Source organism: Pelmatolapia mariae, linkage group LG23 (genome assembly GCF_036321145.2).
Source record: "Pelmatolapia mariae isolate MD_Pm_ZW linkage group LG23, Pm_UMD_F_2, whole genome shotgun sequence".
NCBI classification, from domain to species: Eukaryota; Metazoa; Chordata; class Actinopteri; order Cichliformes; family Cichlidae; genus Pelmatolapia; species Pelmatolapia mariae.
In genome coordinates this window covers 16761053-16782761 of record NC_086246.1, presented here as the reverse complement: position 1 = coordinate 16782761, position 21709 = coordinate 16761053, and the positions used below count along the sequence as shown (strand labels likewise).

General features: G+C 42.4%; 1 protein-coding gene across 1 annotated transcript; it reads left to right on the top strand.

Annotated features, from left to right (window-relative positions):
• The first annotated feature begins 14783 nt into the window (after nt 1–14783).
• LOC134621140 (zona pellucida sperm-binding protein 3-like) lies at nt 14784–21110 on the top strand. The gene is made up of 11 exons (XM_063467578.1): nt 14784–15134; nt 15230–15332; nt 15768–15886; nt 15967–16085; nt 17088–17191; nt 17855–18032; nt 18238–18355; nt 19845–19936; nt 20062–20156; nt 20698–20835; nt 20986–21110. The coding sequence occupies exons 1-11, from the start codon at nt 14784–14786 to the stop codon at nt 21108–21110; spliced, it is 1542 nt and encodes a 513-aa protein (XP_063323648.1).
• Nucleotides 21111–21709: the final 599 nt, after the last annotated feature.

Below are 21709 nucleotides of genomic sequence, written 5' to 3'. Positions count from 1 at the left end.
GTAAAGGAACAGATGGATGTGGGGGGTTCGCTGCTAAGATTAGCATTAGCTAACTTGGTTATCAAGGTGTATCTTAAACAACTGCAATGCTACTTGTGGGAACAGGTTTGAAATATTTTCCAGCTAACCAGACGAACTGAACAGCTGGCTCTTTGGAGTGCCTGAATATGAGACGCACCTACCTGTCACTCAAAGCAGGCATGTCCTGAATTAAACCCGAATATAAATGGATGAGCTATATAAGAATTCACACCCATATAGCTGTCACAAAGGAGGAACTGAGCTATACACACACCCTGTTTTTGGTTCCAGGCTGTAAACATCCTCACTTCTGCTGTATGCATTTTTTATGAGATTGACTTGCTTTTGTTGCCCCTAATGGCTTTATTTTTTAGCCCCAGAGGTTAGCTGCTACAACCAGGTTAGCAAATATTAGCACACATTCACATTTCTTTAAAAGCTTCAGACAGCACATAGAATTTCAATTAACAAAAGCAACACTTTTGGTTAAACAGTGCAACTTTAAATCAATTAATTTTCAATTAGTTATCGAAGAACCATTTTAAAGCAAATTTCACTCATAAAATTTGAACGCTCACGTGGCAGAGCTAGAAGTAGTGAAGTACAAATACTTTGTTACTATTATTAAGTAGAGCTTTCAAGTATCTGTACTTTACTTGAGTATTTACTTTTCCCCACATTTTTACACAAATTACTATAATTTATACTCTTTACATTTTCAAAACTGGCTTAGCATTAAAGCTAAAGTAACAAACTTTAGCTTTATCGCATTTGTGGTTTTTGTTTCTCATCACTGCGCTCCCTTAAACATCAAATCGATTTGAGCCTAAATGGAAGGAACAATAGCATATAAGAAAGTTCTATTGATGTATGCATCATTGATACTTATTGCACATAAATACATATAATGTATCCATTGTTAATTGAGCTATACTCAGGGGTTCAAGTGGGCTAGAATGGGTGTAGATGTGCGTAAGTTGTGGTTGCAGTACTTTTCTTTCTTTAAGTGGCTGCTAATATCATATACAAAGTTTTTATCAGCTCAACAAATATGAGCATAAGTAAAACACACATAAACTGTTTCCGTGCAGTTTGCCACACAGCATGTCTGCTAGCTAAAGGCACAGCTGCTGCATTTCCCAGAGAGAATAGAAAGTGTGATAACTTCACTCAGAGATGGATAAGGCTGTAAGAATAACAAATTCATCATCTGTGTGATCATTTAAGCCATGCTTTTTTTTCATTTTGTGAAAGGCTCTGCAGAAGAAAGTGAGAAATACTAACTTCGTGTTATTCGCGGGTTGCATGAAAATACTCGGCACTTTGCAGGTTAAACAAGTTAGCCTGCCATACTGAGATAAATTTACAATAAACTATTTGTTTTTTACTATGCTGCTTTCAGGTCCTGACCTCTGAGGTCCACCCATCCTTACCACTGGTTTCTGAGGACCTCGTTTTTCACGTCACTGGCTGAGATCTGAGTCCTGCAGCTGAGCCACTACAGCTGATCGTAGGGTTCCCCCACCCGCTGAATCCTACTTCCACCCCTAACTGTACTCATGCTTCTGTTTACCTGTGGATGCAAAGTCAAAAAAAGTGTGTATTCTGACATACTAATAATTTATCATTATATTAATATAGCATGAGGTTCTCTTAGCTTTGCACCAAAAGAGCTGCTTGAAATGTCCTTCAAAGAGCAACTTTTAACTTTCTTACTCAAAATACATTTCAAAGCTCGCACTTTTTCACTTTAGAAGCTGAATCAGAAATTCACCTTTTACCGGAGTATTTTTAAACGTGCTGTGCGATACTGCAAGTTTTGGTATTGATCCGATACCAAGTCAATGCAAGTATTGCCAGTACCAATACTGATACCAATAATTTTTAACTTATGAAGGCAGCTCAGAAGAGAGCAGTGTGTCATGATTTCCACAGTAATTAATTAAACACAACAAAACACACCTTTAAGCTTCTCGTGTATTTTTTAAACTGGGTTTCACAATTCTTGGAAAGTAATTGTGCCGGTATCTAAAGCACGTTGGGTTAATGTGCTATAAGCTATAAATAAAGTAGATGAGACAGTCAACACAAAAAAGTTTTTTCATTGTGCATGCATGAGGTACAATTTATCTCACACAATTCAGGATAATGCTGAACTTAGAGGATAGAAACAAAGTATCGATCCTGTCGCGCTAGTATCGATTAGATACCAATACCAGAGTTGGTATCGACACTATCTATATTTGGATCGATCCACACACCTCTCATTTTTAACAAAAGTATCTGTACTTCTACTTTTGCCATCTCAGCAAGACTTTTAGTTGAAAGTGCTCAACTGAGTGATCAGCTGCTATATATAAGTGCCAGTGATGAAGTTAAAGAGACGTAGCTGCAAAATGTAACCATATACAACAAAGAGGGAGCTATCCTGCCCTTTGCAGGCTTTTTAGAACTGCAAAGTGTTGTCCACTGAACAGCTCTAAGGGACACATAATTCCCACATTTCGCTGGAGGTCAGAGTTCAGAGAGTGGAACAGTCAGTGCTATGCCTGATTACTTCTGCAGCACTGCGGTAAGACCGGCCGCCCTCCAGGTGATCCCAGACTGAACGCAGCGTTGTTGCCAAGGACTGAATCAGCAGCTTTTTTTTTTTTTTTTTGTTATCTGATATCCTCTCTAACTCCGGGGAGTCACGTCCTCAGCGAGAGTAGAATTCAAGAAATCAAAGAGCCGTCATGTTTGAAAAAGTTTCGAGCTGAAACAGAGAAAGAAAAGGTCAGTGAAAACATTAAAAGATAAGAGAAAGATCAAGAAAAAGATGAGTATGGAAGGTCGTTGAGTGGGCAGAGGAGGAACAGCTTGTCTGAGCCAAAAAATCAATAAGTGCTTGAGAGTCAACAGCGCGTGGGTGGTCAATGGCATGATTCAAGCTCATTAGCACAGCGTTTGACTTGAGTGTTTGACCTTATACCCGATCATCCCACTCTCACAGATTTTAGCCTGGATTGTGGAACTTTTGACTGATAATGAGCTGTGGAGAAATTGTTCAGTTGAGCAGGCTCATCTGTTAATTAAGGCACTTTTTGACACCTTTACACGCGCTGCAGCAAATCAAACTTGGCAATATCTCAGAGAAAACAGGAATATAAACCCCACGGTCATTACATTACAGTGAATAAACCAAAGCTGAAGCTCACTCATTACTGGGGTTTATTCAGTATTGCTTCAGGGGGGAAATTTACTCGGTTTTCCATAGCACATGCTTAACATCCTTCGGTAGAAAAGCAATAAGCTGTCAAACAAAGAAATGTCCCCGTCAGATTTTCATCCTTACAGTCATTCAGAATTAAATTAAAATGACTGATAGCAACCAATCAATGGTGATAATTTCAGCAAATGATGCAGCACTGTTTCAAACTGTAGTAAAGTATTGATTCAGCTGCAGCCTGCAGTAAGCCATTTATCTTCCATTAAAAACAATCTCTTCTAATTACCTTAAACTGGTTTTTAGTATCATGGAAGGAGAAATTATCCAGAGCTACTGTGTGCAACAAATTACATGTCATTAAAATAAAATATATTAATGCATGCACTCATCGTGAACTCCTGGAGGTTTTGAATAAAACCGAGTAATGTATGCGCTCGTTCTGAATTCCCCGAGGTTCTTCTTGATCGCAGCAATCATAAAGATTAGCACTTACAGCAGTGGTTCTCACTTCAAACATCAGCAGGAGTACGGCCTCTTTGAGTTTTTTATGCCACCAGGTTCTCAAAAATATAGTTTCCCCTCTACCCCCGTGAAATTCAGAAGGATTTCACTTTTTATCGGAAAAGTCTGTTTTTAAAAAGTTTGCATGTTCAGGTCTGTGCTTGCAGGCTTGACAGTGTGAACAGTTATCTTCCAGCCTGTTTTGCAAGTTTGCACAATCACTCATGTCTTTGTTAGACAAGCTGTCAAAAATAATAGTTCCACAGAACCAGGTAAAATGACCGCATCGCTCTAGGTCTGACAACGGCAGTCTGTTGGTTTACAGACAAAAATATCTTAAAAGTTGTTGGATGGATTTTGTCAAAGGGCAAACTTCTGGCGAGTTAACTTTTTATGCAAACTTGTCCAAGCTTTCTTGTTCTGGGTGGCACAAGCTCTAAAGAGACTGGAGATGGGACACACTTAAAGCGGGAAAAATCTAGCACAGGTAGAGCTAATGAAAGCAGGTCAGACAGACAAGGAAGGAAAACAACAAAAGTAGGAAGTAATATAAACCAAAACCAGACACACGAGAACTAACCTTCAGAGTAAAACAGGAAGTAACCAAAAAGTATAACTAGCAGTGAATCATAACAACACTAAACACATGGAGACTGACATTAAAAATGATAACAGTGACAGACAAACACAGACAGAAGAAGAAGAAGAAAAAAAAGATACCTCAGGGAATCATGAAAATTGCATTAGCACATCACTCAGCTGCACTTTGTGTTAAGTGCTTTAGCACAAATGCAAAACTGGGCCCTGTGTGCATGGTACATAGAGCATAGACTGTATCTAAAAGATGAATGCAGTCACTGTGACTTCATCCACTGGTAAGTGAAGTCCTGTGTTGAAGACTGCTGCCATCTTGGTGCTATGAAATCAGATGTGACAAGAATGGGATAAATGTGACTGGATGCATGCTCGTGCATCTGCATGCTCACGTGCTAGTGGCTTAACAGTAACAGGGTACTTCACTTTATCAGCTATCACTTCACTTTATCTTTATGTTGAATCCAATGAGAAACCAGCAATTAAAGCAACGAGGTTATAGGTCGAGTGAGCTGATAAAAATAAAATTCTGCACAAACTGCTGACTTTAAATTATTTAATTACATGTAAATTGTCCATGTAATGTTGTAAGTACAATATAAAATGTTACATTTAATGGGATTTGGTAAATTTTTTTTACTTGATTGTTACACATTCAGGCAGAGCTGTTTGAGCCTGCCTGCAATCTGATGACTTACAACAGATTTGTACATGCCACTGCAACAGCACTATCTGATCTGTTTGTGCTGTTAGCAAACCGGTATATGCAAGGACGTTAAGAAAAGCTAAAAACAACAACAACAACAACAAAACAGGGGCTGCAGGGATATTTTAGCTTGCTTTCAGTGGTTGCTAAGCATATATCATTTAACTTTGGATGTTATTGTCGTGAAATTAAAATAATAGTATCCTTTCATAAACTATTGTGCTATATAACGGGTAATTTTAGACCGTTGCTGGGCGGTTACCATACAACTTTATGACATCACAATAGCTGATATAGATAAGAACCTTCAGAGGCCTAAGATGAACCAAAGTGCCAAGTTTGGTTGCACAACACTTGATGATTGCGTAGAAAACTAACAAACCCACACAGATTTCAAAATTTTTTGTTGTTATTGTCATATTTGTTGTAAGATTGCAGTCTTCACTATATTATATGACAAAAGTATTTTCAAGGTATTACTATATTTGTTCTTTTCTAGGCTTCATCATAAAACGTACAAATACACCGGATCTCAGTTAAACTCATTTCAGAAACAAATCCTGTTGAGATAATTTCCTATAAAAAATTTTGATCTGCAGATATTTGCTTTGGTCCGCTAACTGCAACATAAAACGACCACACAGGAGGTATATGTCAATAACTTCTGTAAGCATAAGAAATCATTTTTCTTACTGCAATAATAAAACGTGTGTTGTTTGGCTCAAATGGCCTTTAGAGTGGATGACGCGTGCAGACGAGGGCACTACTGCAAATTTCTTTGAAAAGATTTGAGTCACCTAGTTCCCCGTCTCACAGCAATACCGACATCCGCCCATCGACCGGGCTTCTGATATCGTCGGCCTGAGCTGAGAATTACGCTTTAGGCTGGATTTTTGCTTTGATAAGAAAATCACAGAGGCTGTGATGACCACCAAGGATGCCCCTGGCCAGCGTGAGGCAGCGGGCGAGGTCTTTTGACAAGGTTAACAGATGATCAGTAAAAAGTGGCTCCCCATGGTCCTCCCATGGCTCAGCTCCTTCCTTCCTTCCCCCTCGGTATCAATCAATACCTGTTAACAAAAGCTCTGCAGGGCTCCTATCCACTCTCTGCACTCTTATTCATATTTCAGAGTGTTATTAGAGCGCACAGCAAAATGTCAAGATCTTTACAAGGTAAATATCTCCCCGAATGTCACAGGGAGAGTCGAGGGTGTGGGGGTGAAAGTACTTCCCTTCGCCGCTCTGTTTTTCATTGTCAGAACTGCGAGCAGCCAACATTAGGGCGAGAATGATTTCTCCGCCGGCGGCTATTCCTACAAAGTCGTTTGTTTCTGCCACGTTTCCAATGATCAAATTGGCGTGGGTGTTTTAATAGCTCGCTGCAAAGGAGGAGCCGCCACGTTTTGATGCTAAAGGAACCCTTAAGATAAAACGCAGCAGCAAATATCAGGGCCAGCTCTGGGTAACAACAAGCGTATCTGGGTGCACATGGCCACAAATGCCCGAGGACAAGTTCCTCCTTGCAGCGCCTTTGCAGAGGCACAAACGCACCGACAAACAGACGAGACAGCGAGGCCGCATTTCTCCCCATCTGCGCACGAGGCTTTCTCATCTACACGGTGGGTAAATCAAGTCGTGTCTGGAAAGCTGTAGATCTGATCAAAGGACTGTGATCAACATGGCCAGCATGCAGGTAGGAAGCACTCATACGGTGGTGGGTTCAGAGGCTGGGTAAGAGCTCATTTCAAGTCTTGTGAGGTGGGCTCAGCTGCACCACAAGCCTGTTGATCAGAGGAGATTAAGAGTTGGACTGTGGCAAGACATGCCTCCACCTTCTCTTCTCTCCTCTTCTCAGCAGCCACAAAAACAGCCTCAGCCTGGGACGTGAATTGTGTGTTTCTGACAGGGATCATGTCTATTTTTGAGTTGTTTGTTTAGTTTAGTTTTTTTTTTGTACCAACATCTGTGTGATGGTCCCGAGCGACAGCCTGATCATCGAAGCAGAAAGACATGCAGGGTGGAGAAGGAGGAAGATGGAGGGAGAGACGGAGGGAGAGAGACAGAGAGATGGTAGCGACTGAGGTAATGACAACATCGTCGTGAAACCTCTGGGATTGTGGGTAATGAGGCTCTCGTGGGAAAGCCGGGCGCCTCCGCCCCAGTGATGTCACAGAATGAACAAGCACAATCAAAGATTCATTTTACAGGAAGCGAGGCCGCTTCTCACATCTCTCTCCCCCCCTTGCCTTCTTCTTTTTCTTCTTCTTTGGTAACAATGCGAGTGACAGCAGCTCCTGACCATTCTCTGAGAGGAAGATGTCTGTTTTCTGGAAATGACAATCCCTTGTCTTTACCAGCTGCTTTTCACTCCTTGCACACACACACACACACACACACACACACACACACACACACACACACACACACACACACATGCACGCACACACGTGGCCCATCTGGATAATTACAGCTGACAAAGCTACCTCTCTCTTTTTATTTACCAGTCAGCTTGTTGACAGCACTGACAAGTCCCGTCCGCGAGTCTGCGAGCAGTCACGAGCTTTTAGCACCTACACTCTCGCAGATGAATGCGTTTTTTTTCTTCCCTCGTGCATAATCACTGTCTTATATTGTAACTGCTCTCGTTTCAATTAAAGCACCTGGCGAGTCAAAGGATGCAATTGTCCAAGATAATTGCAAGAACCTTGCAAGAAAGTGCCAGAGTGAAGTCTCCCAATTATTCTGTCCATTTAACATCTTACCTCAGATCCTAAATTGATCATTGTGGCATCTCCAAGGCATTTATTTGCAAGCCTGATGGCTGGAATGAACCATATAATTCTGACTGTAAGGATCTAGGATGAATCCAACTTTAAGAACCTTAACACCATTTTACCTACCACCCAGCACTTACCGGGTTGTGCTTGTGCTCAGCTCCTCTCTGAGCCGGTGCTGCCTCGACCAGGTGCTTAGAAATGAACTTTTGGTCCCACAGTGCCACCTATTGGCCAACACAAGGTCAGCAATCATACAGGAAGCGGCGCAATGGGTTGTTTTAAGCTGGAATTGCTTATTTTTTAAGCATTTGAATAATATTATAACTAAATCCTTCCATGATTTCTCCTTTAGAAGAAAGAAAAAAAGCGTTAGAATTGAGGTTTAATTAGGATTAAACCATACAAAAAGAATGTCCTTCCTAAATGTCCCATTTTACTGCAAAATATCAGAATTAAGTTATTCAGCCCATTTTGTCCCCCCCCCCCCCCCCCCCCCCAAAAACCCCTAACAAAAAAACACAAACCGATTTGTCGGTGCTTAAATCATTCAAATGTCGGCGAGGTCACCAGAGAGGGGGACATAAACGGTTAAATAAAAACTAAAAAACAGGTAGCAGAGTTTGAGGAAAGCAGAACAAAACTATTAAATCTTTCATCATCTACCACTCTCTTATAACCTTGTTGCACCGCTAGAGCTGAGGTCTAGACATTGTGGAAGAGGCAACAGCCATCCATCATGTCTGATTATGCCGTTTAGATGTAATTGCAAACCCTTAAGGATTGCTCTTCCATCCTCATCCCTGCGCGCAAAGAGACACAGGCTGAAAATGCACCACGTGCACGGACCTGTAAGCTGGGGGGGGGGGGTTAGAATATCAGGGCTGGTTCTGCAGACAGAGAGAGAGAGAGAGGAGAAAGAGAGCAGGCAGCCACCTCCATACACATTTCACAGACAATCAAATTAGAGCCGGAGTTCGATACATCACTGACAAATTGTTTATTAAACAAAAGGCTTGAATTGCAGCATAGCTGAGAGAGAGAGAGATTCAGGAGACAGTAGTGGAGTTAGGGGTGGGGGCAGTGGGGGGGCCTGCGAGACTTTTATGTGAGCGTGTGCGCGCCACAAATATGCCCATGTAAGGAAGGCAGGTTTTTAGGTTCCCTTTCTTCTCTCAAAAACGCACCATTTAAGTCCCTTTCCACAACAGAAGCCGCGGCGATCGTTGCGAGCCGTTCTGCGAGCGCAAACACTGGAATATAAACGGTGTCGGTGAGGTCATGAGTGCGGCACGGTCCGCGGGCTCTTAACACTTTCGACGTTTGATTCCCAGTGGGGCCACCCACGTTCTTACGGCACTTTGGTTAAAAGCCTTCTCACGTGTTTTGTTAATATGTTCAGATCATTTGTTTCCTGTCGTCTCCTGTTTTTAAAAGTGAGGAAACCTTACAGGTCACGTAGACGGGTAATCTTCATCTATCGTTAATATTTAAGAAATCTTATAGTTGGGGTTAGATCAGGTGACCCTGAACCCTCCTTTAGTTATGCTGCAAAAACCCTAGGGTGGCAGGGACTTCCCACGATGCACTGTGATTGCATTTAATCATTAGTTATTATTAATCTCTGGCTCTCTTCCACAGTGTGTCTTTTCTCCTGTCTCCATCCACTCAAACACGGCTAGTCACCTTAGATTGCTCACCCTGCCCTGAGCCTGGTTCTGCTGGAGGTTTCTTCCTGTTCAAAGGCAGTTTTTCCTTCCCACTGTCTCCAAGTGCTTGCTCACAGGGAGTCGTTTAATTGTTGGGGCATTCTCTATTTTATTGGAGGGCAAAGACCCTACAACGCAAAGTGGCTGCTTTTAGTGATTCGGTTTTTAATTGTAAAAAATGAAGAAACAAAGTTAGTTTTCATATTCCTCTAGTTTCTGTAGACAGGATTAGGGTTAGTGTTCCACCTCAAAGTGTGAACTGTGAAATTAGAAAGTGTGAAATTAGAGACTGGATAAAGTTAATGAAGGCATTTGTGCACAAATCAGATCGTAAAACAGGAAAGTTTCTGAGAGTAACTCCAGCACTCGTGATGTAGGACCGAGTGGAGGCTTAAGGTCAGCGCATTGTTCCTCTGCATGGGGGTGATGACACCTGTCAATCAGCCAGCGCCGAAGACCTTTACAGCGTGACAAAGGCCGCTCGCAGGCCATTGAGGGAGACGCTGCCGGCTTCATGAGAAATGTCACGGATGTTGTGTTTAAAATACGAGGTTAGGTTGTGTGGAGCGCGGGCAGCGGTGTCTGCTGTCAGAGTTAGGAGTGTGTCTGTGTCACTGTCACCTCACCGTGTCACTTCCAGCTCTCTGCTAAATGATACATCAGCTGTTATTGCTGTGCTGGGAGATTGTTATCCCACTAGTGTGTGTGTGTGCATTGCAGCAATGTGCAGATGTGTGGAGGGCTTTGCGTGTGGTCAGTAGGTGACGCAGTGTGATGCATGTCTTTAATAACAGTCCATTAGCTCCCTGCATGCGTGCATGTCTGTGTGTGTGTGCCTGTGCACGAACCCTATGTGCGTGTTTGTATCCGAGACTGTGTGAAAGCAGAATGTGCATCCTTGTGTGGAGATGTGTTGGATATGGCCGCTGATGGGCCGTGAATCAGAGCCCGGCGTGCTGTTATTTCATGTTGCGCCCACCGGGACCCACAGAGCTCCTTGTCTGTTATCCCTAACCCCAAGCTTCACTGACCCCAGCCACATTTTTCTCCTCTCCCTCCTTTGTTTTGACTTTCTCCCTCCCTTCCCCCGGTCTTTCTACTCCCAGGCCTTTCTCACTTTCTCTTCTTACTCTCACACTTACTTCCTTGGTTCTTTTCCCCTTCAGTTTCAACCTTTTCAACCTCTCAAGGAATCCACAAATTAGCTTCCTTCTAAATATATATATATATATATATATATATATATATATATATATACATATATATATATATAAAAGTCTGACAATCTATCAAGATAGTTTGAAGCAGTGGCCCCATAAATGATGCCAGCGTCTTAAAAGCACATGGCAGTACATGTTGGAAGGCAAAATATCCCTCAGAAATATCTCCCCTATCCCACGCAAAACCTATTCACCGCCACATGAGCGCTGACAAAACGCGCAGAAATCCGCTGATCTTGAAGCGCTGTTCGCCCACCACAACAGCAGGCTATAACTAATCCATCTCCCACTACATGTTTTTAATGAGCCTCCATAACCGTAATCCGTATGGCGCAGTGCAGCGAGGGCCAAATCGAGCTGTTTCCATGACTTTATGCTGTCAGCAAAATGTGACAGGGGACACGTGTGTTTTCCTGCATGTGTGTGTGTGTGTGTGTGTGTGTGTGTGTGCGTGCGCGTGTTGCTCTCTCTGAGCATCTGTGTTGTCGGTGTGCCATCGCGTTTGACGATTTTCCATCTGGTAGAAGTGAGTGGGAGAACGCGCGCGTGTGTGTTTATTGTCTTAGCAGAGGATCGGCCTGTTTTACCTGCATCATCCTGTCCTTGTTGTTTCAAAAATGCATCAGGAATATTGGAAACAGAAGCTGATGGGAGTGGCAGCTGTGGATGTGTGTGTGTGTGTGTGTTTAGGGGTAGAAGCTGCCAGGCCCTTTCACAAACCCCCACAGGGAACCACATTAGGGCCCTCCGGGGGCCAAATTAGAGGGAGCTAACCAAGTTAGAGATCGGCGGCAGAGGGGGTCTGACTGGCAGGGATGGACTGATTTCACTCCCCCCCCCAAACTAGCACACACATACACACACCTCTCTTTGTTTTGCCAGTGATCAGCAAAAGATAAAAGCCAGTTCCTGACAATAGCAGCCTCTCTGTTGGGTAGTCTGCAGGGAGATCCTGAGAGAGAAAAAGAGCTATAATGTATTCCTGTAGGTCAGCAAGGATTAGTGTGTCTGTATCAAGGGGAAGCTATTTAAACTCATTTAGCTTTTAAATCAGGATTTTTCCCCCAAGAAGATCTTATTATGGTTTTTGTTTGAGGTAATGTTATAGTTTTGCATAAATAGAGTTTATTTCCTCAGATATATCGAAATTACAGGTGCCGGTGGTTGCTTTTTATGCCATACGCTTTAAAAAGCCAAAAAAAACCCAACTAATGTGACATGTGCACTCTCTCCTACAGCACTCTGTAGAAGACGTTTACTGACTTCTTTACCCTGAAATAATTCGAAAGGTTAAATATTAGTGTTTTGGTCACACAGTGACAATCCCAACCCCTTCCTCAAACCGAGTGAGGATCTGAAAATGAAATCCGTGCCAACAGACAACATATTTCACTGTCTTCAGCTTGCTTCTGTCTGAAACTACATTAGGAAAGGTCAGTTATGGAGAACGCTGGAACTCAAAACATGATCTGAAAGAGCTGCACATCTGTTGGCCAGAAGGGCAAAGCAAAAAAAACCCAAAACAAAACCCATACGACGGCAAAAAAGCTGCGGAAAGGTTTAGTGGGCAAAAAACATCTGGTTAAAACAGACTTGTTTTTGGAAACAAGTGAAATTGTATTTGGACTGAAAAAGGAACACCTTGGATGAAAAGAGCACCTAGCTTACTTTTAGCACTGGGGTAGATACCCTGTGCAAGTTTGGGGGCCAGGATATATTACATGTACATGTTAATCTACCACTAACATTAGTACCCAATACATGAAGTTAGCCAACATTTTTTGAAGTAAAATACCGATTTAATAGTACATACAGTACATTTAAAATGTACTGTATGCATTCACATTATCTGTCCAACTTATGGGATGGTATTGGAATTTAGTAGCATTAAATTCCATCCATGCATTTACTCAAAGGCAGAAAATTCCCAACATCCCAATCTGGAATAGGCTATGCTAGAACATCAAGGTGATAGCTCCTAGTTTCCCTTAGAACTTTCTTGATAGTGCCAGCCACTGCACCACTATGTAACCCCACTAAAGGTAGTCACCACAGCAGATCCACATGCTTGATTTGGCACAGCTTTTTACACCAGGTGCAGTTCATGACTCAACGCTCCCATTTATCTAGGCTTAGGACCTGGATAGTGTACTGCCCAGTGCGTGGGATCAGCACTAGCAGTACACTAGCTTGTGACTCCCTGAGGCTGGGTTTGTGTCTCTCTGCCCACTCTTGACCCAGAGATCTCACATACGTAAGGCGAATGTTGAAACCACTACTCCAAGGAGCTGCTGCTGATTGCCCTCAGGATTGTGTTTTATCTCCGTTTTTGTTTATTTTGTATACCAACTCTTGTAAAAGTACTTTTCCTAACAGACATTTATTAAGCATGCAGATGATCCAGCTTTAGCGAGCCTCTTATATGATGGAGAGGAAGGACATGCGCCACTGAACATTTTATTAAATGGTGTGAGAGTGCAAATCTCATCCTCAACACCGCAAAGACAAAGGAAATGTCAGTTGATTTTAGGAGGAAACCATCAACCCAGCCCACTTTCATTACCAGAGAACTGATCCACTCTGTGAACAAATACAAGCATCTTGGAGGTGTGTATAGACTGAAATACACTCATGGACTGACTGCCTGTGCAGCCAGGCACAGCAAAAAACATATTTTTCTGAGGAAGATTTTATCCTTCAAGGTGTATTCCAAAATACTTCACATTTTCTGTTGTGTTGTTATTGAAAATGTTTTGACTTTATATTATTTGTTGGTTTGGAAATGCCTCTGAGGCACAGAAAAGGCAATTAGAAAGACAGTAACAAGTTGTTGGGTTTGCATTGCATTACCAAGTTTAGAAAGATTTTAAAGGGACCATATATGATATGGAGCAAGGCAAATAATATTGTGAGTGATGTGAGGCATCCACTTGCCTATCTATCTATCTATCTATCTATCTATCTATCTATCTATCTATCTATCTATCTATCTATCTATCTATCTATCTATCTATCTATCTATCTATCTATCTATCATACTTTAGATCTTAAACAGACCATAAACCATTGATGATATTTATGACAGGTCGAATGAAAACAGGTGAAGAAGAAACCAGAGCATCTGCAAGACTGACATGCCTGCTGGCACAGCCTCAAGACACACCCCCTGCTTCCTGTTACGCGTCATACACGCCGCTGACCCGCACACACACTCATACATTTGGTAGCGGCGGTGGTGACATTTGTGAAATCTCTCAGTGGATGATCATAAATCTCAGTTTTATGAGCGTCTCTGCTGAACTCTGCTAACTGCTGACCGCATCGCCTTGACATTCAAAATCATGCAGCATCAAAACACAAGGGATGGCGGGGGGGGCTCAAACTCCCTGAGAGCGTAGATTGATTTGCCTCACGAGGGCCGTGAAAGCCACTTACTGTTAGGGGGTCAGGCTTGTTTCTGTTTATAAAAGTCTTTGTTCATTACCAACGTGATTGCTGGACATTTAGCAGATGGCAGCATTTGCCCTTTTGGGATTTGGCTGAAAGTGTCACTGGTGCTGACGTTTAACCAATTTTGTGTAGCGCAGCAGAAGTAGAAAAGCAAAAAGATGAACACAAACCCCGCCTTTTTTCCCACAATACAAATATACACATAATTATTTTTAAAGAAGCAGTTTTTGTGATTATTGTGCTGTCCCCCCCCCTCCCCTCATCCCAACCTGTCATGGCAGATGGTTTTGCCAGAGGTTACTTCCTGTTAATAGGGAGTTTTTTCTTCCCACTTTCACCAACTGCTTGTTCATAGAGAGTTATCTGATTGTTGGCGTGTTCTTTGTTTTATTGTAGGATCTTTATCTTACAGTAAAGCACCTTGAGGTGCTGCTGTTGTGATTTGGTATAATGGAGAGCGCAGCAATCAATACTGAAATACTCCAGGCTGGAATCCAATCAAGTCATTAGGAGTAGGTGGAGCCAGTGCCAAGTTCCTATACCTGATTTCTGGTGAAGAGACAAGCACAGCAGTGCTGTCTTGTTTTGTGAAAACTTCTAATGGAGCTGGGGTTTGTGTTCGGCTTTCTGCTTTTCTTCTTAGCTAGAAACTTCTGCTTCGCTACACAAAATTGGTTAAACGTCAGCACCAATGACACTTTTAGCCAAATCCCAAAAGAACAAGTGACAACAAGCTTGCAGCTGCCAAGATCGCTGCAGACAGCCGGACGTCACCAGATGGAACAAAAGGATCCGGCCGGCTTTCCTGTCAGCTACCGGGTCAGGAGCCACCAGCTCAGGAAGCAAAAACCTTCCCAGCTGGAGCAGGGGGAGACCGTCCAAACTCAAGAGTTGTCACAATTGCAGGAACAAGACCCAGATCTAAACCTAGCAGTCAAGCAGAAATCAAAGGTAGTGTTAAAAAAATTATGATTATTATTTTTGGACAGCTACATAGCAATTATTGAATTCTCTGCACTATATAATCCATTCGGATGATATTCCAGGTGCCAGTGAAGTTTGAGGAGCGGGTTCCTGTGCCAGCTGACAGTGTGGTGGTGCACTGTGGCGAAGTAAAGGTCACCATTGAGGTCAAGCGGAACTTCCTAGGTAATGGCAGCCCATTATTTGTTTAAATTGATCGAATTTGCAGGGGTTTTTATCTGCAGTGGCACCGGCACAGGTCCACTTAACATACCTTCTGCTCTGATGTCTAAAAAGGAAAGGTTTAGATTAGAGGCCCAAATTGGAAAATTGAATGGAACAGTGAAGATGGGATACTCAGTGCTGATTACTGCAAATGGCACAGACAATGGTCTCGGTGATCAATATTACGTTTCCTCTTATTTCTTCACTCTGTGAAGGGGCATTCGGCTTGTCTGTCGGGTGCTCGAATGCTGACTTTACAGCAGTGCATTAAGAAACTTTTCTGTTTGTCCTGTGGCTGAACCTCCACTCCTCGTGAGTGTTATTGACTGGAGAAGAATAAAATGGCCTCAGGTAATGGTCTCGATTTAAGCTGCGCCTTCTCCGCTTTGTTCTTAGGAAACGGTCAGTTGATCCGTCCGAGTGATCTGACCTTAGGAGACTGCGCTGCGGTAGACACTGAGAAACTCGTCCTGGGGTTTCAAACGGAGCTGGAGAGCTGCGGCAGCACAGTGACGGTGTGTGGCTCTCCGTTTCCTCAGGCCTATTTACTATTGTGCATTTCACTTCACTCTTAACTGTTTAATACTGTCTTCAGATGACTGAAGAAGCCATCATCTACACATTTACTCTGATGTACTCTCCGACTCCGATTAGCAACACCTTCATTTTAAAGACCAACCCTGTTGAAGTGGTAATTCAGTGCCACTACAAAAGGTAACGCCTTGTGGTTTACCCCCCATGCTCGTTAGAGATTCATTCTAAATGTCTGTAAAAGGATAAATGTAATCACTGATGTCAAAAGCTATGAGTCTTTGAAGCTATGAGTTCAGCATTTTGCCTTCTCTCTGTTGCTGGAGGGGAGGGATGGATAGGAGAGACCAAACGTAAGGCAGCTATGCCCAAGTGCCTTTTTTTTTTTTTTTTTCTCTAAATATTCAGTTTAATTCATTCTTATTTATATAGCAGCAACTGACAACACCAAGATGCTTTATATTGTCAGGTAAAGACCCTACGGTAATGGAGAGAAAACCTCAACAATTAGACAACCCTCTATGAGCAAGCACTTGGCTACAGTGGGAAGGAAAAACTCCCTTTTACCCGCAAGTAACCTCCAGAAGTACTAGCTTTAAGGAAGGGCAGCCATCTGTTGCAACCAGTTCGGGGTGAGGGGAAAGAGGCAGGAATCGTATTATATTCAATAAAAGTTGTACCACATGACTGAAACATAAAGATAAATATCTTTTTTTTTTTTTTCAACTGACATTTATGCAATCATTAGACCTTTTGTACCAAGAGGAATTCACCCTCCTTTCTTATTACTTTCACTTCCCTGAGCCTGATGGTCGTCCAAATTTCCTAGAGTATACAAATCTAGCTGTTAGCACAGTTTGTACAGAGTTACCTGCAGGGCTTATGAATCTGTAGCACCCTGTCAGTATTACCATCTATAGCAGTCAGGATGCATGATGTCTCACACCAGTAACAGAGAACTGTAGCTTAAACTGGTTTAAAGTGCATCCTACAGTATATAGTACTAAAAATGCCCCCGAAGTCCTAAACTCGCCTTGGTGAGCCATGCACAAACACCTTTTTATAGTTATGTTTACCTGTAGATGTTTAACTCCTCTATCTTTCTGTCAGTGGCGTGAATATTGTTCATCCTTGATGGGGCTCTCTCGAGTGAAACGCCCCTCCTTCCTGTAATTGTCTTCACAGGAGGCATTACGTAAACAGCGATGCCTTGAGACCCACCTCGAAGCCGTTGGCCTCCCTCATGCAAGTGGAACAGCGGCTGCACTTCTCCCTGCATCTCATGACAGGTGGGGGCAGGTCAAAAATGACAAACTTGGAGCTTATGTTCTGAGGGGAAGAAAAACTTTTGATGTGCACCAGCCGGTCTGGCTAATTTCCCCGGCGACAGGCGTAATTGCAATCACTCGAGGCCTCGCGGGCTTCGTCGCGACTGTTAAAGATGCTAAACACCGGCTTGATAAACAGGAGTGAAACTTTTGCATGGTGATGAGCTGAAATTACATGCCTCGTAGGCCGCAGCTGACCCGACAGGGTCACTCGCACAATGGAGTGATCAATATACTGCTGATTGTGTGTTTTCTAATTAATTCTAAGCTATGCGCTGCAGACAGGCACCGCACCAGACTGGTGTTCATCATATGAGCAGAACCGTACTCCAGCTCTGATTTACTTACTATAAACCTGTCTGGACTGGATGCAGTTATAAAGGAAATTATGAAAGTTTTAAACTAGTTTTTAAAGGCACAGACCTCATTTGCGTTTCCTACTCAGGTTAATGATTCATTTATTGTCCTCTTTAAAGTATTTTTCTCTTACTGTTCCAGTACCGATATCCTACTGTCTGCTGAAACAGTGCCACACTCTCTCCCACGGGCATCATTTTAGTTTCATCTAATCGGATTGATGGCCCCAGCATTACACTCATACCTTTTTCCTCTGTATTTGATTAGAGGACTGGCAGTCGCAGAGGCCTTCCAGCGTTTATTTCCTGAATGACGTGATGCACATTGAGGCGGCGGTCCTCAGGGGTAACCACGTACCTCTGAGGGTCTACGTGGACAGCTGCGTGGCCACTGCGAACCCAGATCCATACTCGCAACCCAGATACAGCCTCATTAACAACCACGGGTGAGAAGCTGTGGATTGTCTGTGGAATACTGTACCTTAAAGTGACAGTAAATGCGAACAGTCACTGGCTATATTTGTTTCAAAGAGTCAGCTAGACATAATAATCAAGATTTACTGTTAGGGTCACAGTTGTGTAACAAATGGTGCATATAATCAGCAGATTTATGCATGTAAAACTCGTTTTTTGTTTTTTTCCAAACATGAGATGTTTAACTGACACTAAGCTGACGGGATCCAAGTCTTACTTCATGCCGAGGAGCCACGAGGATAAACTCCACTTCCAGCTGAAGGCCTTCAGGTTCCACCAAGATGACAGGAAGGCTGTAAGTAGTATAAAGATGTGTTTATGCAGTTTTGAAACTACTGATCACGTATCCTAAAGCTACTATAGAGAGGTGCGATTTGCAGCACCTGAGGTGTTAGTTTAACCACTTTACTTTTTTCTTCTTGCCTTCTGTTAGTTTTTATATATAGCAAGCCGACACCTAATATATATGTGTTTTGAAAGTGTTGTTTCAAGGCTACAGTATCCTCAGAAGCTTTGTGTGGAAATGGAGGAAATGAATGCCCTTTGTGGTAACCATTGATAACCATTTTATAGGTTTAGGATCCCTGCCATAAATATGAGCCAGTATCAACTCCAGAAAACCTTTTCGTGTGTGCCTTTTACGTCAGCGTTGGATCGTAACATTACATTAACTTTGATCAGTTTGCCATTTAGAAACCGTTACCTCCCAAATGCAGCAAGCCACTTTGAATCCATAAGCGCCTAAAAACTTTGCTATTGATGTGCTAATGCGAAACGGGCTAACGTTGTTTGTGAAAACACCGGGCTATGGAGGACAAAGAGCGCCAAAATTAAAAGGTTATAAAGAAATTATTCGGCATGAAATGCGCCACAGTGACGTCCAAAGGAATTGTAGGAAAGCTTATATGAATTATGTTTCGTATTTATTTGTATTTGCTTTAATTTTATGCATTTTTAAATTTACTTTTCATTTTATTTTCCCATCTCTTCCTTTTTGTATCTTTAGAATTTTCCATTTATATTTAAATAATTACTGTTTTATTTTGTTAGACAGGAAATGCAATAGGAACTAATTATAATTATATTTAATTATTTTGAAGGTTTATTTCAGAATTCTTGTTTCCTATATTTCTTCCTTCTACATTTCTCCTGTGCTTCCGTACACACATGCCCAAACTTGCTCTTCTGGGCAAACTCCTCCAGCTCTTCTGGGGGAACGATGAGGTATTCCCAAGTAAGTCTAGAGATATAATCTGTCCAGCAGGTCCTGGGTCTGCCACGGGGCCTGATCCCAGGGTTACAAACTCAAAATACCTCATCTGGGAAGTTTCCAGATGCCTGAACTAGCTCCTTTTTGATATGGAGGAATATGAACTCTACCCTAATCTCCTCCTGAATGACAAAACTCCTCATCAAATCTCTAAAGGAGAGACCTGACCACCTTTTAGAACAAGTTTATTTCTGCAATTTGTATCCATAGTCTCCTTCTTTTGGCTACTACCCAGATCCCGTTATCATAAGTGAAGGGAGGAATGTATATTGCCCATGAGTACTGAAGCAAATAAATCACAAATTGTGTGATAAAGGGGTTTTGTTTTGGTTTTTTTTGGTCCATTTAATGGCATATTTGTTTTGAGTCAAATAGTTTTTTGTTTTTGAAATTATGGCAATTTTGGCTCTCCATACCTGTCAGGACTACTGATGCACTTTGTCATATTTTGCACAGCAATAGCACATCCATCCTGAACATTCATACATTTCCATGTCGTTTAACTTTCTCATAGCTCTACATCACATGTCACCTGAAAGCAACGCCAGTCTCTGCACCCGTCGACTCAGAGCACAAAGCCTGCTCATTCCTGTCTGAAGCTAAGAGGTCAGTTTACACAAAGATTGCTCTACTGTACAGGTGTTTGCCTTCAGATTCGTTGCCATGGCTCTAATGCTAATGCAAAGCTTTGCTGCACTTCCTCCTAACAATGCATTTTCGGCTCTGGACAGATGGGTGGCATCAGGTGGAGACAATAAGGTGTGTAGCTGCTGTGCGACCAGCTGCGGCACGCAGAGATGGAAAAGAAGCCTTGCAGCAAATGATGGTACAGTTTGCAGAAGCGACGCTACATGACAACCTGGGACAGGTCCTGAACATGTGATGCCGGCCCAGTGGGGGGGAAATTATGCTATTCTAACCACTTTCATTATGAAAAGCATTTGCATATGCAGAATCTGTTGATTTAATTTTTGCAAACATTATTTTAAAAAGGTGTTTTTTGTTAAGGGGCTGTGACTAGCTGATACGAGGCTGTCTAAAATGTCATAAAAGTAGCAAACATGCATATTTTAGAAATACTTTTTATTTATTTTATTTTTTTGCATTTAGTTTAAATGCGTTAATTTGGAGTATAATGCAATCAGCCACAAAACCTACACAAGCAGAGGTTCCACCCGTGTTTAGACGAGCTTGCTTGCACTCATTTGGCACACATGCCATTTATGTGGTGGATTGATTTTGAGTTAATCCCTTTAATTGTCCAACCAATCAGTCGTGTCGGGAATGGTTTACTCAGCTGGCTAAATGCACTAAGAAGATTGTTGTTTCCCTTCCAACCCATATTGGATTTGCTTATTTTTATGCAGCTCTGCTGTGGGAGGGGACGGCTGCTCTTGGCCCCATCCTGCTGGAGGAGAACGTTCTGGAAGAGGGGTCGACTGAGCTGCTTGAGCTTCCTCCAGAACCAGTTTCTCTGCAGCAGACACAAGAAGTCACTCGAGCTGGTAAGACACCCACAAAACAACTCTAGGGGGTTTAAAAAACCAAAAACAAACTCTCTGACTTGACTTTGTTCCCACTCCCTTGAGTTTTCTCTCAACTGCTAATAGAAGCGGTAATATTTGTCTTCTGTGTCCTCATCCTCTCTTTTTCAGCCTTGTTTTCAGCAGTAGCCCTGCTGTGTGGAGTCTGGATGGCGCTTGCTGTGGTGTTAGTTTTCACCAGCACTGTGATTTGCAGCAGACTTCGCAAACCCACTGGATACTCTGTTTGCACCTGATTTAAGAAAATAAAGCATTCATACCCATGCCTCGACCTTTATTTCTTCTTTGTTTTCCTCCCTTTGAGTATAGATCAAGGACCAGAGGTCTATTTAACCAAAGTTCATTATGCAATGGATATAAATTCCAAATTCGAACATGGGGGGGGGGGGGGTAATCAAGGTTCTCCACAGCTAAACTTTTTCTGCTTTCACTTCTGCTTGGTGGCATCCACAGTGATGCTTGCATGCTTAGGTACTCTTGGGGTTAGGGGTTGTGCTGGAGGGGCCAGCCTTGCGAGAAAATGACTTGGCCATAAAATGTACACTGTTAACACAACGTGTTTTATATTGCTCTATCAATCAGTATCCTTTAATACCAGGCAGGGTCTTACATTGAGCCTGCTTCAAGGTGTGAATACATTACTGTATATGATTCAGAGTTTTCATATGGTGCAGGGCGGGTGTGGCCACTGCCCGACCTTTATTGTAAATCCAATATAATTTTGAACAAACTAGAATGTAAAAAAGCACCAAAGGAAAAGTACTCGAGGTATAAAATGAGCCTGGGTGCAGACTCTTCTTGCTAAATTCATGCATGGATGATTTGCTTGGTTCAT